At 41.8% G+C, this 19,100-nt stretch overlaps 1 protein-coding gene across 1 annotated transcript in view; it reads left to right on the forward strand.

Annotated features, from left to right (window-relative positions):
- Positions 1 to 2,049: 2,049 nt before the first annotated feature.
- The window catches only part of TNFAIP6 (TNF alpha induced protein 6), a 26,845-nt gene continuing 9,794 nt past the window's right edge, over positions 2,050 to 19,100 (forward strand). The window contains exons 1-3 of the mRNA XM_006024538.3: positions 2,050 to 2,199; positions 14,266 to 14,403; positions 15,881 to 16,042. Coding sequence (XP_006024600.1) covers positions 2,106 to 2,199; positions 14,266 to 14,403; positions 15,881 to 16,042 — 394 coding nt within the window. The 5' untranslated portion in view covers positions 2,050 to 2,105. The remainder of the gene's footprint in view (positions 2,200 to 14,265; positions 14,404 to 15,880; positions 16,043 to 19,100) is intronic.

A 19,100-nucleotide genomic window follows, 5' to 3' on the forward strand; every position in this document is an offset into this window, starting at 1 on the left:
GCGAGGAGGCGGCAAACAGCTGCACCGGGCTCTGGAGCCCCGGCATCAGCTCCATACCGGCGTGTGCACCCGCATGTCCAAGCCGTGGTGGGGGAGGGGCCTGAGGCAGCGCAACTGCGGTCTCTCCTGCGCTCCCAGCACGGAGGTGATGGCAGGGCTCTGGAGCCTGGCTCAGCTGTTTGTAGCTAGCCCTGGCTCTGGGCAGCTGCAGCAAGCAGCAGGCAGGCTGCAAACAGCCGCGCTGGGCTCCACAGCTCTGGCATCAGCTCCATGCTGGTGGCAACTGTGCATGCACCTTGGGGCAGACAGCAGGTCAGCGCAGCCCGCCCCCAGGTGCACACACAGTCGACACCAGCATGGAGCTGATGCCAGAGCTGTGGAGCCCAGCGTGGCTGGTTGCAGCCTGCCTGCTGCTTGCTGCAGCGGGGCTGATGCCGGAGCTGTGGAGCCTGGCGCAGCTGTCAGCTCCAGAGCCCTGCCATCACCTCTGTGCCAGGAGTGGGGGAGAGACCGGGGTTGTGCTGCCTCAGGCCCCTCCCCCACTGCCCACTCAGACGCACAGGTGCACATGCTGGTACAGAGCTAATGCAAGGGCTCCGGAGCCCAGCACAGCTGTTTGTAGTCTCCCAGCTGCAGCCAGCCCTGTCTCTGGGTAGCTGCTGTGAGCCACAGAGCTTGGGCTGCTCCCAGCAGGCAGCTGTGATGCTGAAAGCCCTGCTGGGAGCAGCCCAGGCCCCAGCAGCTACCCAGAGCCAGGGCTGGCCGTGGTGTGCCAAGCAAAATGGCCTTGCATGCCACGCTTGGCACGCATGCCGGGGGTTGCCGACCCCTGTCATAAAGTTTCCCCAATGGCAGGTGGAGACCCCAGCCTTATAATACCCACCCCTAACAAGCACTCAGAGATGTAAATAGGGATTGGTCAAGAGATTGACAGTGGGGGAAAGAATACAAGTTTCCTACTCCTCTTCCTGTTCCCTTTTGCTTGATACAGATGTCTGGAGGAGGTGAAGTGAATCGATATTTTATACTTATGTCTGTGTATTTGTAATATGGTCACACATCAATTCCATTATGCCAAGTGATGCATTTATAACAATATTTTAGAATCATATCCTCCTTTGGTGCAGCAGATGTTTATGCCAAATAGCAGCTGAAGTCTGAAGAAAGGGTTCAGTTTTTCTCTCTTCATTATTGAATAATGAGCACATCTTTCTCTGTGACTTTTGACTGCAGGATGAGGATGTTATCAAAATGAGATGTGCAAGGCTCTTGTACCTCAAATGGAGACTGGACTCCTCCTGGGGCTCTACGAGGGTCAACATTTCCATGCTGTCATGCTTTCCCTTTACCACCCCACATCATTCTAACTACCACAAGGAACAGCTGCTTTCCCCGATGTCAGAAGGGAAGACAGGCAGACAGTTGTCATGCCATGAATCAGATAATGAAGTGATTATGGGAAGAAGGCACGGCTTCCCACTTACAGAACTAGTGGCATCACTTTCTGACACATTTAGTTTTATGCTGAACGCAGGTTGATCCTGAATTATGCAAGGTTTGTGGGGTTACTTAATCCAAATATCTAAGGCAAATCTTCACTGCTTTGTTTTATCAACCAGATCCTTTTGAAATCCAACTTGTGTATGATGTGTACAACAAATGACAATGGTTAAAATTGCAGCTAACACTTTAATCCTATAAACAGCGTGAACAGGCTCAACACACATTGTTTGATTTGCTTCTTAGTTTGAGTGCTGGAACATATTTGAAGATAGTGAGTGATAAAAAGCTGAGTATGTTTTGGCATGTAAAAATTTTTTGCCTGTGCTTTAGTGCTTCAGGTTACAGCAACTGTTTGGACACAGTGAGGATCTGATGTGTATGGGGAGGACAAAAAGTGAGTCAGACGAAAAAAAACCCTTCAGGCATCATATTTAGTTGCGTAACAATACTCCGGCAAGTACAATTGGAGCAGCCACACTGACCTCACAAATGAAAGCACTATTCAAGATCTGGTTTCCAGATGTTTCAATAGAGTGTAGGCAGCTGCTAGCAGACGAGCTGTAACAGAGAGCATTTACAGTGTAAGTGCTCAAACACAAGAGATGATCGTGTTAACTCTCTTGTTTGCCTTGGTGTGGGACAAAGTGCAAAGTTGGGGATTCAAGGATGGAGTCCTGCATAACTCCATTTGGCTAGGTAAGAAATAATTTCATTCATGAATGCTTTGCTGCAGAAATAACTACCTTTCTTTCAAACCATATAAAAATCAGCCATGCATTAACACAGGCAAAATCCTGCACTGAAGTTGCTAGGATTCTGATCTGAATAATGATTGTTTTGAAGTTCTTAATATTTTCACTGTTAACTACCTAACCAAAGCTTATTACACAAGAAAAAAACACCAGGAAATATCTAAATTAAGTATATTCTCTGAAAGCATGAGCTGAAGTGAACATAATTACTGTTAAATGAGAGTATAAAAGAAAAATATGAAAATATAAAAAGAAGCAACTGCAAAAGGAACACACTGTCTTTTGCATGAACGTGGCATATGTATTGTGTCCCAAACCCAAAACTAAAGGATTAGGAATACTAGCTCTCTTCACAGTTCTAGTATTTCCTAGATTTTCTATAAAAACACGGGAAATTTATGTTTTTGCTATGGTTTGCTTGCATCATTAAACAGCTGAGGGATAATTATGGAAGAATGAGCCATACTAAAACACTGTGGTGATAGTGTTTTATTTCAGGGGTGGGTTAGGTTTATAGGTTATTTCCCCAAATTTTCTACAAAGTCAGAGCAAGCATGTGTAATGTGTGTGCTGATTTATATACAAATATGTATACAGTGTTTTACCTTTTACAGAATATTATGTATTTATTAAAGCATTTCTAACCATTTTAATTTCCAGATTTCATGCAGCGTCTGAGCTGCTTTCTTTTAACTCTTAAACAGCTTTCTAGCATATCCTGGGTGGTACGTGGCTAGTACCCACTCTCCAATTGAAGGGATGTTAGCAGGTGTGAGTGTGCTGTGGAAACGTGACTGCATAGCTTAGGCCAGCTCACCTCCCTCCCCTGCAGAGCAGAGCAGAGACCATGGGCACCCAGTAAGGTTTAACTATTTACAGATTTAATTTACAGCGCAGTGTCAATACAGCTTATTGAACAGGTACATTGAACAGGAACACTTACAGATTTAAATCTACAGAGACAGTAAATCTTATTAAAATATATACACAGGCAATAATAACTGGGTATGGCAGATGCAGGCTCTTTATCAGCATAGGCCTTGGCCCTCAGCGATCTTCTGGTTAGTGTACAGCCCCTACCCTCAGCAGGCCCTACAGGCGGCAGGCAAGGGAACAAGCGACAGCAAACACAGGTTAAACAATATGTCAGCAGATGAAACCTGGCAAGTATAAAACAATAGTCTGAGCACACATAAACAAGACTACATCAGTAAAATTCAACACACAAAGATAACAAACACATGAAAGTAAAATACCGAACAAAGGGTACTCTAGTAGACCCTTGAGCAACTGAACCACTAGCAGGCAAAACAAGGCAGCTCATGAGCATTTGATAACACAACATTAAAGTACACAAGGTTACAATAAAGGACACAATTTACAGGCCACTCCGCAGTGTAAGGAATGAGGGCAATCTTAAACTGTTACTTAATGAAACAGACAATGGTACAGCAATTGTGCCAAGGGAAGGAATAATAGAAGGAAACAAAACAGGTTACCATAAAGAAACACCGTCACCCACAACTAGTCCATGTGACTAGAATGGCTCAGTAACCATGAAGCTGGGGGCCCTCCTCCGCTGTGGAAACCCCCGTCTCTTCCCCTCCCTAGGACTGCAATCCGCTACCCGGGTAACTCACAACTCCCCAACGGCTCTGGTGGACTTAGCTCATCTCTCTCTCGCTCTCTCTCTCTGTGGGGTTGGCTGCAGGGGCTTCCCCACCGCACTGGGATGGCCACTCCGTCCTGCTGCCACTTGCTGCAGAAAGGCCTGAGGTACCTTGTACAGCTACACAGGTCAATGAGCCCTCTCAGGCCCCATGCACCACTCTGTGCACCATGAGGGGGCTTCTGACTCTTGCAAAGATGGGGACCCATGTTGCCTTGTGCAGCCACAAGGTCCCTTCAGCTCCGTTCAGGCCCTGTGCACCACTCTGTTCACTGTGAGGGCTTCTGCCTCTTGCAGGGATGGAGACCTGTGCTGCCTCATGCAGCCATGTGGTCCCTTCAGCTCCCTCCGAGCCCCATGCACTGCTCCATGCACCAACACCACAGCTGCCTCAGTGGCAGGGGCTGGCACGCAGCCACTCACTGCTTCCCACTCGTTAAGGCTTCTTCAGGGCACTTCTGGGGCAGTTGCTCTGCCCCGCTCATCAGCTCCACCAGCCCTTCTGCAGTCCTTCTTCTTCATCCCTCGTTGAAGCTGCCCATGTGCTGGGCACCCAGGCTTTTATCCCTTCTGGAGGCTCTGCCCCCAGACTGAAAATTGACCGATGGGGAAGCCTGAGGGATTAGTTCTCCCTCAGAGCCACTTCTTCACCTTGCCCTTGTGTCAGGGCAGGGCAAGCCTGTCTCCTGCCTTCTCCTGATTGGTGGGGAAGGGAAATGCCCCCACCAATCCACCTGAGCCATCCGGGCTCAAGCCAATAAGCCACACTAGGTTATCTAGTCCTTGCCCTGAAGAGCTTACAAACTAAAAGATGTATGAGTGAGAGAAATGTACGCACGCACTCCACTTTTCTATTTAAGTACACTTTAATTGCCTCCCCTCCTCAATAAGGCATGAGCATGGCCATGGTTTTTGATATTTGTGGTGTCAGAGTAGAAGGAAGATGCTAATAAAGGAGATAGCCCTGTTGCAAATCATCTCAGAGAGGATGAGCAAGAAGAGCAAATTACGAGAGATTTGTGAGATAAGTAGTCAAATCTAGTATTCCTGACTGAAGCAGGTACCAGGAGGTGGTGTGCCTAGATGATGTGGTATGTGATGGGGAAAGCCATATGGTCAGGAGACTCTTTGACCCAGAGACTGTCATTTATCACATACTTGTACAGAGGTATAATGGGTCCCAGCTGGTTATAATCTTTATGTGTTTTCAGAATATAAATGTTAAATAATAATGGTAAAATCTAAACAGCATTATTTTATATAGACCGAGTGTCAGTATCGGGTTTTATTCCACTGTAGAAAATATCCTAGGTTTGCATCACCACCCACCCCTTTAAAGGAAGAAAAATAGAGTTATATGGGACTGAATAGGGGTAATGTTTCCTGCTGTTACCATTCTTATGAAAACCAAGGAGGAAGCACTTGCAATAAAGCAATGGTGTCAAACTCACTTGGCTCCCCTGAGACAGGCAGCATGTGGGCCTGGTTTAGGCCGTGTGGTACATGCAGTGCTAAATGCTAGTTTGGGGTACATGCAGCATATGGCACCTGGCAGGGGAAATACCATGACTACTAAGGCAGTTTTCCTAGTCGCTGGGGATAACTGTTTTTCTGGCATGGGCCGGAGATAATGTATAGTTAACCTCCCACTTTTATTTCCCATGGGAAGGTCTTGGCTTTACACCTACTTTATGGAAATGGGAGACTCCTCCCTAGTTTGCTCCTGCGGCCAAGCTGAGGGCAAGCAAAATTCGGGAGAATCCAAACTCCAAACCTCTGGGCTTGGGCCTACATGTAGGATGCCCACCAAATGATATGGAAGCATCTGAAGCCCCAAGTCGGGGTGGAAGATGTTTGCCGGTAGTAGGGCCGCATATGGTTCTTGAATGACTCGTGGATTTTGAATTGTTTTAGCTGATTTGACTTGGAACATGAAAAATTTTCCATAAAAAAAAATGCTAGACCAGTCTTGTGTGCTAGATCCAGCATGCAGGGCTGGTCTATGGACCTGATCCAGACCAACCTGGATCCAGTGTGCAGGGATGGTCTGCAGGCTTGATCCAGACTGACCTGGATCTATTGTGCAGGGCTTGACTGGCCTGGGTACCACATGCTGCATGCACCCTGGACCAGCCCTGTATGCTGTATGCAAAACATGCCAGCTCCAGCCTGGCACAGCCTGAGATGCATGGGACCAATCTGGGGCCCATGCTGTACATAGCATCCATACCAGACCAACCCTTTAAGCTAGATCCAGCATGGGCCAGCATGGGCAGCCTGTCTGCTGACCCAGTTTGAACAGCCCCAAACCCAATGTGCAGGGTTGGTCTGGCCCAGGCACTACATGTAAAACATGCCTCAAATTAGCCCCATATTATATGCAGCCCACACCAGGCTCTGCACACCACAGTTGAGAGCGTACAGCCGGTTCAATGTATGCTCCATTGGAGTAGACAGCACTGTAGGCCAAATAATCCAGATCCAGGGACCATAACTTTGACATACCTATAATAAAGAATGTACCATGCCTGCAAAGATAAATGGAAGATAATGGTAAAGACTAATCATTTGTGTAGGTGTACAGAAAAAGGAGTACTCCAGACCACATCTTGTCCTTGTTTTACTCCTCTAAAACTGTGCACTAACCTAAGAGCTGCTATCTACACCAATCTAGGAATAGTGATTACACGTGGGGTTGCAGCATTTATGGGAGGATCACAAGCCCCATCAAAAGTAGCAATAAGGCTCATACCACAAGTGGGGCAGTCCCCACTAAAGCCAAAAAAACACTGTCCTATACACTATTGCAACAAAATTATTGAACCATTGATTACTCTTGGGGAGAAAAGAGAAATGAACAAATTATCAATGAATAGGCAGTGCAGTTACTCATCATGAAGTGAAATCTCACAAGGCCACAGCAAGTCTTCACAGTCTTCGTAGAAACATATGTTTTGATTGTGATGTGAGCCATAAAATAAATAACCTATTTTCATCTCATGTTGACTGTAGTATTATGCAAACAATGTCCTTGTTTCCCCTAGAAAAACAACCACATTAAATAAAATAACAGAGTGAGCATTTAGCAGAGGCCATAAAGATATAAGAAAGGAAGAAGCCAACAATACTAGAATAAAGAGAAGCATGCCTAAAGGATGGCCTAGTCGTATTTGAAGTCTGCTTTAATTTAGACTTTACAAAGCAAAGTCCAAAAGAACGATTTTTTTGATTTTTTTTCCCAACAAAATAAGGCATTATAGCAATAACCTAAAAGCCACCAGATCTCAACTTAAGGTGACATTAGAGATATACATGCTTTCACCTTATTTCTATGCATTTCTTTGTCTTAGCTTCACTTACTAAACAAAGATCCATGCTTCAGCTGAATACATTAGCTTCATGCTAACACCTTGTTTATTTGACTTAGAGTCTGCTTTCACAGTATGCACATTATGCCGGAAAAGTTATCATAATGCTAATGAGAACAACAGAGCAACATTGCACAAATATTTCTGTTGTGTTGTTAAAAAATCCTGGATTGTCATAATGGGACAAATCCCTGGTGTGACCCCACTGAGGGCAGTGGAGTTATACAAGGCTGAATTTTGACCATGCAGGGAAAAATAATTTGATTTAATCAGCCCAAAAAGATGGGAACAGAAAATAAATTTGCAAAGGAGGATTTTTCACTTTAAGGTAATTTCTTCATGGAATAGACATTTTTCTTCTAAAGACGTTAAAAGAATAAACAAACATTTAGCCCCGAAAAGCAAAATAGCAGCTAATTTTTTGGCTGTTTCCAAGGCAATATGTAAATAGAGAACATACTTTTTAACTGCTTACTTACATTGCTTAGAAATTATTTAAAGAGTGCAATTGAAAGCCTTTCCTAAGGCAAGGAGTAATGCACTGAAAACTAAGAAAATTGGGCATCAGGTGACTTTGTGAAACAGTGAACTGGTAGCTGTAGGTTTTTAAGAGAATAGTGTAATGAGTAGCTCTGCAAAGGGCCTAGTATAAGGTAGAAATACAGTGGCCCTGATTCTGAGCTCAAGAGGCACAACCTGGGAGCACTGTATCATCTGTACATCTCAACAAGTAATAGAAAGCAACTAGAGCAGCCTCAGAGCTGCTGTAAACTGGGTGTAATGGATCTCAAGAGCCTATCTGCAACCCAGAATAGCTGGAATGTGTCTCCTTCCAGCCACACATACCCAGCCTAGTACATGCCCACCATAGAAGAGACGGCATGAAGGTGGGGAAAATGGTAGGTGAGAAGATCTGTCCATTCTCTTGCCTTCTCTATTCTTTGAGGCCCTAAACTCTGAATCATGTTTTGTTGCTGTTGTTGTCATTTAACATACTTTTTTGTCTAAAAAGCACTGAACCCCTGTAGAGAACATCCTTGTTCTCTAGTACTCTATAGATTCTTAAATTTCTGGACAAAAGAGTAAGGGCTATTCCTGGCTCCGCTTTCCTTCCTCACAACTAGTTTAAGGCCATATAATGTGAAATATGAATGTGAAGCTTAAATAAATTACTCCAATTTTTAAAACTGACCACTTATCACAAAAGTAATTGTGTTTTCTGCTTCCCCTTTAATAATACCCTTCCCCAGTCTCTCATTCATTTTAGTAGCACTTTGTGTCAAGTGCTGTAGTTTTAATCCCTGAACGGAAGGGTCATTCAACAGTCTGATATCACCTGACAGTATGAAAATGTGTTATTATTCTGAAAATGCATTATTATCTAACTGTCCATGAAGTCCAAGGAGAGCTAGAAGATCAAGTGATGAAAGGAACACATGCTGTCAGTCCCACTTGTACTGCACCCTGTGACAAAATCCTAAGGCATGATGGAGAAATCTGTGGCAAATGGCCTAATTGTATTGTATTTCAAATAAAAAGGAAGGAAAGCAAGGGCAGTGCACAAAATAGATACAGTTTTTACAGAAGAGGCTGCTACCCACTCAACAGGCCTTGAAGGCCTCTTTATGGACAGGCATAAATACAGAATGGTCCAAAGACTTTCTAAAAATCTTTTGTTACTATTAAGGGAGAGGAGTTCCCAGACAGAGATCAAGGGGGAATTATCTTTCTCTCTACCAGCCCTATCCTTTAGGAAGAGACAGCCTATAGAGCTGCTGTAATAAGCTCCAGCTGGACTATTTCCTGCCTACATTACATCAATCAATTCTCTGATGTATGACATGAATAAACTGAATGATATACTAACATTCATATATGTACAATACTTTGTTGCAGATATATTTTTGCTGCTTTTGTTGTCTCAATGTATTAAAAACAGATGGAAAGATATGATTAATAAATAAAGATAGCCCCACATTTTAATGGTGATACAAGGAATTATAGCAAACCTCAGAGCTTAGCGGGGTATGTGTGTGTGGTCTCCCCTGTCAAAAGCTACCAGCAAATCATTTCATAAAGGAATACTAAAGATGTAAACTGGTGATTACTCCCAGGAAGGGGAGACCACCCATAGACCTCAATTCATGAAGACTAAAAAGCTCAAAGTATAGAGACTTTTACACAAATTGCAAAATAGGAACCTTCTCTATATGCAAAACAAACCTGTCTGCAGTATTCTCTCTGCAAGGAGACTTCAGAAGCCATGCAATGAAACAAAATATGAGTTTTAAGGATTAAGATTTGTAAGCACCAGTGTCAGATAGTGGGGAAACTGCATAAGAAATTTCAGGCTCTAAGACTGGTAAATCCAAGATGCTGACCTTACAGGACTCTCTGAGGTTGTGTTCTCAAGGGCTGCATGCAAAGAAAGGGAGGTTGGCTACCCTGACGGTCAGTGACTGACTGTACTTTAGGGCCATCCATAAATTAGAACAGTCCTGAGACTCACTCGCTCTTTGGTTTCCCAGGTCTTGAGGGCCTAGAACCACCTTAACTAAAGCCTTCCATCTCCTATCTTGTGCAGGCTCCTTCCATCTTATAACATCTTCACTTACACTGTCCCAATCTGTTTTTATGTTATCTTCCAATCATTGCCTTTGACTACCATGAGGTCTGATACCCTGCTCCACCTCAGCTTCTTGCCTCACATGTCTTCTCTCATTATCCCTCTCAATAAACCCATTTCATTCTCTGCACTCTTATCTTGCTCAGGACATCTTTTGTAAAGGTCTTTTTTAAAGGTCTGCAAGCTCTTGATTATCTCTTCCATATTCCATTTTCTTTTACTGCACCAAATATTTTTCATAGCACTTTGTAGTCTTTTTCCATTTGCCTTTGTCCATGATTCACAAGCATATAAGAGGACAGGTTGAATATGTTCTATAAAGCTGAATTTTAAGATTTCTTGACATTTTTCCTTGGTGATATTATTTTATCCAGGCTCGATAGGCATAGAAATAGCACTGTAAATTCTTGTCTTTATTTCTTTGGTTGTTTGATTGTTCTCAGTGATTATTGTTCCTAGATATTTCATTTTTTCTCCCTTTTCCACAATGCCATTCCCTATCCTTATTTTCCTATGAACTTGAAATGTATTTCTAATATATTTAGCCTCGCTGACATTAATAGCAAGCCCAACTTCTATAGTGCTTAACTCTATGAATCTGTATTCTTTTGTACCATTTCCATTTCCTCTCCTACTAAGCATCATCTGCATACACAAATACCAGATGCAGTCAGTTCTACTGCAGACCTGCTCATTCTTTTTCAACAGCTTTTACAAGCACCAAGTTGAAAAGCATTGGTGATAGTGGGTCCCCTTGTTTGAACCAGCTGTTGATTTTCCATCAGATCTGATAGCATTCCCGCAATTTTCACATAAGTCCTTGATCTTTTAATGCACGTCCTAGTAAAGCATACCCATTTTCCATCCAGGAAGAGCACACACCAACTGCTGAAACTTCCTTAGCCTGATGAAGGGTTTTTGAACCCGAAAGCTTGCTTAATAAATATTCTCCAACTATTTGGGTTGGTCTAATAAAAGATATCAAATTCACCCAAGGAACCTTGTCTGCCTATACCCATTTTCTAGGAATTCAAAACCCTGCCATGGTTGCTCATAGTGATTCTCTTTTAATATTATCATAAGCTTTGATGAAATCTATGAAAATTTGATGTACACCTTTTACAACTTTCCATTTCTTTTCCAGCAATAACCTCATTGAGAATGCGATCCAAAATTGATCTATCTTCCTTGAACCCACACTGATAATCATGTCCCTAAATTTTTTGTGTATATGGGAGCAATTCATTTAGCAGCAGTTTATGAAAAACTTTTACTTTGTGAAGGGTAATGGGGATACCTTGATGGTTATTATACTCTCTTCAATCACCATTCTTGTAAATTGGGCATATTATTGCCTGCTTCCTTTGTTTGGTCATTTTTTCCTCTCTCCAGATACTTTTAATCATCTTGTGAAGTTGGTGCTTTAGCATTTTGAATCTAAATTTCAAGCATTCACCTGAAAGATTGTCTGCCCCTAGTGCCTTATTATTTCTGAGTTTTTAACAGAGATCTGTATCTCCTCTACCAAAGGATCTGTTATTTTGATTTTAACAATAAGATTTTCAGCAACTCTTCCTAAATGTATAATATAAAAATGAAGAAGTTCTTTGAAATATTCTTTCCAAACCTTACTGCTCTAACTTGTATTGAGAACTGGTCACCTTTCTCATTCTGACAATCTCAGAAATCCTCCACTTTTTTCCCCAATGCCACAAACTTGTGTCCTTCTCTGAACACAGATCAGGTAATATAAATTCATGATTTTTTGGACTCACTTTGCTTTCTTGTGAGATTTGGTGATTGATTACTTCAGTTCTCAGATTGTCTCATGAAAGAACAGTGATGTTAAGTTCTGCATCATTAGATTCCATTATTCCAGAGGTTTTCAACTTTTTTTTGGTCAGTGTACCCCTGGCAGGGAGTCCCTTGGCGGCCGGTCAACAAGTTAGTGGGGGGTCCCCCCCAGCGGCCAGTCGACAAGCAGTGTGGAGGGGTTACCTCTAAGTTTAGGGTAAACAACCTAAAACAAGATTTAGGTTGCTTGATCAGACAATTTGGAGATAAACAGACTGCTTGAACTTTTTGAGCCTAATTTGCATAAAATGAACTTTTCCACCCAGGGGAATCTATAATATCTTTTTATTCTCCTGTGCAATATGAAGTTTCACTTCCACCTAGGAGAAATGTTACAATCCATGCATTTTCCTTTGCCTGAGGAAGGGTGAGTGAAGCCAAAAGCTTGCAAATAAATAAATTGCTTTGCAACTATTTAGTTGGTCTAATAAAAGATATAACCTCTGCCAAGAGTTCTGCATATTTTTTGTCTGTAGACCAACATGGCTAAAACCTGTATCCCTGAAGCTTTGTTATTATAATATAGTTAGCATGCTTCATCACCACTTAGTATAGATGAATCATATTATTATTTTTTGCACAGGAGGCAGCCAAACTCCTTGGATCCTCTATAAAATATGCGTTAGCCTTGCCTAGGCCAAGGAAATTTCTGAGTATGTTCATGTAGCAGCCCACTGCCTGCAGAGAATGTTTTAAACAATGTAATCTAACCCTGCTGGGAGCAAACTCAATTAACATAGGTCCAAAAACTACACTGGCAGACATCAAGCTGGCTACGGTATGAGTCTCACCATTGCTAACCACTGCTCAGTGGTGAGAAAGTTTTCAAAAATGTCCCTAACATCATCAAAACTAGTGGTTCTAAGCATTTTGTCAAATGATAGTTGATATAAATACACAAATGTTTTATAATTCACTGTTTAAGATTATGTTGACTAATAGTAACCCTATAGTACTAGGGCATGTGTAGATGAAATGTGGACCCTAAATTGAAGAGGTGGGTTTTTAAAAACACTGCTTCAATTTAGGGCCCTTTAAACCCCTGTGTCATGCACATACTTTCCTGCCCCTCCAGCAGCGGTGAGAGGAGGGTGAGCTGCCAGCAGGTGGAGTGGTCCCTGGGCTGCAGGGGAGGTTGGTGCTTCCCTCTGTGGCAGCAGTGCCCCCTTTCCACCCCAGGTAGCACCTGCCTGCAAGGCACCTGGCTCATGCAGTCCTGGGGGGCACTGCAGCCACAGAGGGAAGCACCAGGCCCCCACACAGCTCAGGCAGGCAGGCTCCAAGGAAAAAAAAAAAGATCTTTGGTGAAGCCTGCCTTCCCGGGCTGCTGCCAGGCTGCCTGCAGGGCTTCCTGCAGAGTCCCTGAGCTGCACAGAGTCCAGTGCTTCACTCTGTAGCTGTAGGGGCAGAAAAGGAAAACAACTCAGAGGAGTTTTAGTTTGCTGCACCCCAAGTCATTTAAGGTGCATTACACCACTGAATTTCATATAGTGGCTGTAATTAATGAGCAATACGCCACCGATGCATGCAAACACCAATACCATTAAAGCATGCCAAACCATTTAACCCACTTTAAAGTGTTGTGCACACATGCCCCTCATTTCATCTACACACTACTATACAGTAGTTTTTGTCAGATATCTTCTAGTACAGAGGTTTCTGTTCAGATGAGTAGGTTCATACATCTCTAAAGCCAGTTTATTCTCTAGTACAGGAGAAAGGGGAAAAAAGCAAAAATTTCAGATCTAGTTCTCCTGTTGGGAAGACTCAAGATTTCCAGATGTACTGCAATTGAGAAAGAAGGGTGTAAAGATCACTTAATTTGTAATATTATTGACAATTGCCCTTTAAAATTAATGTAAATTTCTGCATATAAAGCAGCTGCATAAAAGGGCCCTTGGCAGCAAGAGTAATGACAGGAGTTTTACAGTATTGTTATAAAACTTATTTAAGAAATGTTCTGTATGATAGAAATGTTAGCTACCAAAGGCTCAAGTTTTGTTCCTTGTGAGAGACACAAACTCAGTCATATGTGGGTTACATTGCAATTCCCTTTAATTTTCACATCTGATTTTCCAAGTAATACTGGCTTCATGTCTCTAGAACTTCAAGACAAAGTTCTGATTCATTCTATCAAAAACACATTCAAAATTAGATCCAAACATACGTGGTGACAAAACAAGCAGGAAACACCACCCCAAACGTCAAATACGATACCCCAGGGTTTCTGACACCAGTTGATAATTTCTAAAGCTACTACTTTCCAAGAAGTTCTGGCAATCCAATATGTTGATTTGTTCATTCAAAATTCAAACCTCCATATGTTGGGAGGGACATAAATTACTTGATGACTATCTAGTTTATATTCTCACCGGGACAATAGTCCAAGGTGCAGTTCCTGAGAAACCAATGGAAACAGTGAGATCTGACATCATCCAGGAGGGGTGGTTATTCTGAAGAAATACTGAATTGCTAATTGTTTTGGTCCCACAGAGCGAGCAGCTGGAGTGTATCACAGGGAGGCGCGAACTGGAAAATATCAGCTCACCTATGTAGAAGCAAAAGCAGTGTGTGAGTATGAAGGAGGACGTCTAGCCACATACCAGCAGCTGGAGGCAGCACGAAAAATAGGTTAGAAATCAAATGTCTATATGAACATTCATGGTTTGAATTCCACATCACCTGTTCACCCTGTTGCCAACACTCATCAGAAGTATTGTCGTTGCAGGGAGCAATGGAGCTCTTACAACCTCATGAGAAAACAGAGGCAACTGGAATTTTGCCTGAACTGTACATGGCTAAAGGCTGCTGCGCTTCTTGTACAGCAGCCAGTTGTAGCAGCTGTCTGCACTGCTGGGGAATCCCTTTGTGCTCTGGGTGTGGCAAAGAGCTGGTGGGGGAGAAGTGCATTAGAGCAGCTTCTTCCCAGATATTTCTAGGAGTGGCCTCACTCCCAAATCCTTATCAGTCTGTAACAGGAAGGGGATGTTATTGTTGGTATAGGACCAGGTCATTCCCCTCCAGTGCATTTTCTTATTAAAATGATCGCTCAGCATTGCAGAGGTTTATTTCAGGAGAAATGAAAGGTCTCAAATTTTCACAGGAATCCACCAAAATATTTTTATCATGTTTATTCAAAAGGTATTAGTAGAATTTGCTCTGTATGGATTGAGATGAGAACAAATGCCCCAGTGGAAGGGTACAAATGTTTGGTGTTAAAAGCTGAATGAATGCAGACCTTCACATAGCTATTGTTTGTTCAGTGTAAATGCTAATAACATTTGTTCAGTGTTTCATGATGCATTCATTCAGAACATTAGGTTATTGGAAAATATCTTCCATTCTGAGAAATATGCAGGCTTCATTGTTGAGTCAGAAGCTGGCAATAGACACCAGCACACAGTCAAAAAGGGTACCTTTGTCTTCTGTGACTATGAAACCCTAACCAACCACAAATATGCTCTAGTTTTTCATTTTGAAAATGTGGTCATCTATTTAAAAATGTTTTTTTTCCAGTACTGAATAATGTTGAAGTCTTCGACTGTTGTTTTTAAACTCTTAACCATAAACAATGTATTAACAGGACTTCTAAAATTGGAAATATAAATTTAATTTTTAAGCTCTTATTTCCATATCTATGTTCTGTATACAGTATTTTATTTACCCTAAGGGCCCAGTCCTCCATATTCTTATACACTTAAGTAATGATTGAGCAAGGTTTGGAAGATGAGGCATTAGGAAAACAAATAAATGTAATACAAGTATGTGACTAATTTAAAATCTAATTTGAATACAAAGGCTGGTACTGTATTTAGATTCTCCAGGGTAATGCATTTTATAGTTCATCTTCATCTGATTTTTAAATGAGAAAGCAATAATTTTAATGTGGAATACAAGAAGTAATGTTATACTTTGAAATTAATGTTTTCCATGTAGAAGAGAGCAATGGCTTCATAACCTGATTAAGATTTCTGTTAAGCTAATTATGCATTAACTAATTTTTATCAACAAGAGTAAAATGTTAGTTGGAAGGAAGCAATAGTCCATACAATGTTTCTTGCTTGGAGCAAATTTACACAGCATCCACAGAACTTTCTTTCTCTCACAGGTTTTCATGTGTGTGCTGCTGGCTGGATGGCTAAGGGCAGAGTTGGCTATCCCATCGTGAAAGCCGGATCAAACTGTGGGTTCGGAAAGACTGGCATTATTGACTATGGGTTTCGGCTCAACAGAAGTGAGAGATGGGATGCCTATTGCTACAACCCTAATGGTGAGTTTAAAAAGAATCCACTGGTGATTATTTATTATTACTAAAAAATATGTTTTTACTAATTGATACCCTAATAAAAGATTGACAGTTGGCCAGGGAATTAATTATGTGGCTAACATTTTGAATGTGACATGGTGAAAAATGCCATCTTGGGTGTGCAGTTTTACATGCTTATATCTCTGTTTAGGCTGTGGGTAATTACAGATAATTTAATTTAGATGCCTGGTTTCAAGTACTTAAACCTTAATATCTTGTCCTGTGTATTTGTAACAGCCATGTTGCTGGGAAAACTTAATATCCTATATTGTGAACAGAATTTTTTATCTACATTACAAAGTAAGTTCTTAGAATACTAAAATTAAAAGAATGTTTTAAACTCCAGTTATGTGTCAGGAAGAAGGTAGGACAGGGTGGACTGAACCAGTTAAATTCTTAAGATGCCATCCTGCCCACCCTCATGCCTGACTTCAGCCCAGCATGGCTAACCACCTCTGAGTTATGTTCCAGTAATTTTCCTGTCTGTTTGCCTTTCATGTCTCTCTGAAGTTGGACAAGAAAAATCCATTAAGTCAGTTTCATTCTGTTCATTTTGCTGTTCTGGGTGTTTCTGTTGCAGACACTGCTGCCAAGATTTTTTTTTTTAAACCGCCATTTTCATGGGTTTGAAAAAAAAATCCAGAAAAAGGGTTCTATTGATATTTTCAATTTCAACTTCATAAATCCTTTTTTCTTATAAATCTAGATTATGCCCAATTTTGAATTATGACTATCCTTTTAATCCATGTCCTTTTTAACTGTTTGACATTTGGAAGGAAGTCTTAGGTATAATGAAAAACAAATAAAAGCAAGTAAGTTCATTTCAATCTACATATTAGAACTTCAAAATGTTTTCAAACGCTTAACTCATCAGTAGTTGCTGAGCAATATTCTAACAAGCTATAAATAAACTACCTGTTCTCCCAGTGTAAGGGTCAGCTTCAATGGAGCTAATTCAACTAGCAACGATCGTGCCTCAGTTCAACCTCACAGGCTCACAATCCTGCCACTGCGCAAAAATTAAATGAGGATCTCTTCCAGGGTTTGGTAGTGTTGAAGTGATGTTGTTAGCATGCTGGTCCAGGAAATATGTGAAAGATCACCATCACTGACAAGAATTCTTACTTTGATATTCTCCATAGGCTTTTTAAGCTACACGGGATTTTTCTAATCATCTAGTATGATGTCCTTCTTAAAATTGTGTTTGAAGCCCAAGCTGGGGAATTTAACTCTTCAGTGTTTTACTTTTGTTATTAAACATGCATTTTAGGCAGAAAATATGTATCTGACTACTGCTGTTTTCTCCTGCTAGCTGGCTTTCAAGTACATACAGAGAAAAATAAATAAGAGATGAAATGCCATTAAATGGGGAATGTTCTTCAGATGTTTTTCAGATAAACATATTTAGAACTTGTTTCTATTCCCATTAACGGAACTCTTAAAAATGAGTTTTTAGCCTGGAATTGAAATATAAGCATACATGATTGAATGGATAGGGTGCCAGCTGGGTGTTTAGCACATAGAGAAACTACCCAAGCCAGGCTGCCAATTCTTGGGCCAAATAGAGTATGTCTTGGCAGGGTAAATTACCTCATGCTGAGTTCTGTACTGCTGCTGCCAACTGTTGCCAGTTCCTAAGCTAGCTGGCTCAGATATGACTTATATGTTTACAGCTGGCTCAGCTATGTCTACACTAAATTGCAGTCTCTCCAATACAATTTGGTACCACTACACACGGCATGCTGAAGAAAGAAGGCAAGTTCAGGAAGACAGTAAAAAGTGGACATGAATAAAACAAACGCTTAACTCTGTATGTTCTTTATGTCATTCTCATAAAGTCCAAATATACTGTCCCATGTTATGAAGCCAGTATTTAGGGTTAGTAGTGACATACATACAGCTGTGCATAGATTGTTTGGACATGCTATGATTCTAGCTTGTTTGTGTTAGCTGGGCAGTCGTCAACCAAATAGCTCTGTAGGGTGGGGGGGATACTCACAGATGTTCAACATATAAAGACAGGATGAGAAATACTTCACCGATAATTACTGTCAGCCTTTCTTTCTCCTTTGTCAGCCCTCTCCTCTGAGATGTATGTTAATTATTTTACAAATGTTTTGCTTAGTAGTGCAGCATGACTGCCCAAAGCTCTTAACACTCAGAAGACAATTTGAATCCTTCCCCTTGCAAGAAAAATGTTTTATGATCGATGGACAGTGCTGTTCAGACTCAAATAACCTGTCTTCAGGTTACAGGGCAGGGTCCTAGGGAGGTGATGCTCAATCTTCTTTAATTAAGTAATGCCTGCACTACCGTCTGAGGCTAGGGACAGACATTCAATAAGCCTGAGCCTGAATTGATTCAATCTTTGCAGGTTAGTTTAACCTGCAAAGTTTGAGACAATTTGGAGGTGGACAGACATTCCCTTTTCATTCCAGAAATGCAGGCACATGCTTACAGTAGCTTAGGATAGAAGCCGGGGGGCACTAGAGCATCCCTCCCTTCCCTTCCACAATGCTGAGCTGGGGCGGGGGGGGAAGGGCATGTCCAGGCCCAGGCAGGATGCTCTGATTAGGGAGGGGTGTAAACCCCAACCCTGCCTGCACTGTCCTAGGCTTTTCCCAGCTCACTGCTCAAGGAGCGGTAGTGTTACCAGACCTTGTACCTGTTGATGATACTGAGCTTTTCAATCTCACTCTCCCTGCTTCTTCATACTTTCTGCAAACCAGGTCACTTCTGATACCTTTCTCTGTCCCCTCTTGATGAGGGACAGATTGCAGCTAGCAGGTTGCTTGTCAGAACAAAGTTTACTGGCCCATCAAGCCCTACAAAAGAAAACATCTCTCTCATTAGTTTCAAGATCTTCTTGGATAGGGACAGACATTCAAAAAGCCTAAACTTGAATTAATGAATCTTTGCAGGTTAGTTTAACCTGGCTAGGCTGAACCAGTTCGTAACTGTACAGACATCCCCTCTGGACTGAGAACATGGAGGCACATGCCAGCAGTGGCTCAAGCTAGAA

This window comes from Alligator sinensis, unplaced genomic scaffold (assembly GCF_000455745.1).
Source record: "Alligator sinensis unplaced genomic scaffold, ASM45574v1 scaffold61_2, whole genome shotgun sequence".
In the NCBI taxonomy this organism is placed as follows: Eukaryota; Metazoa; Chordata; order Crocodylia; family Alligatoridae; genus Alligator; species Alligator sinensis.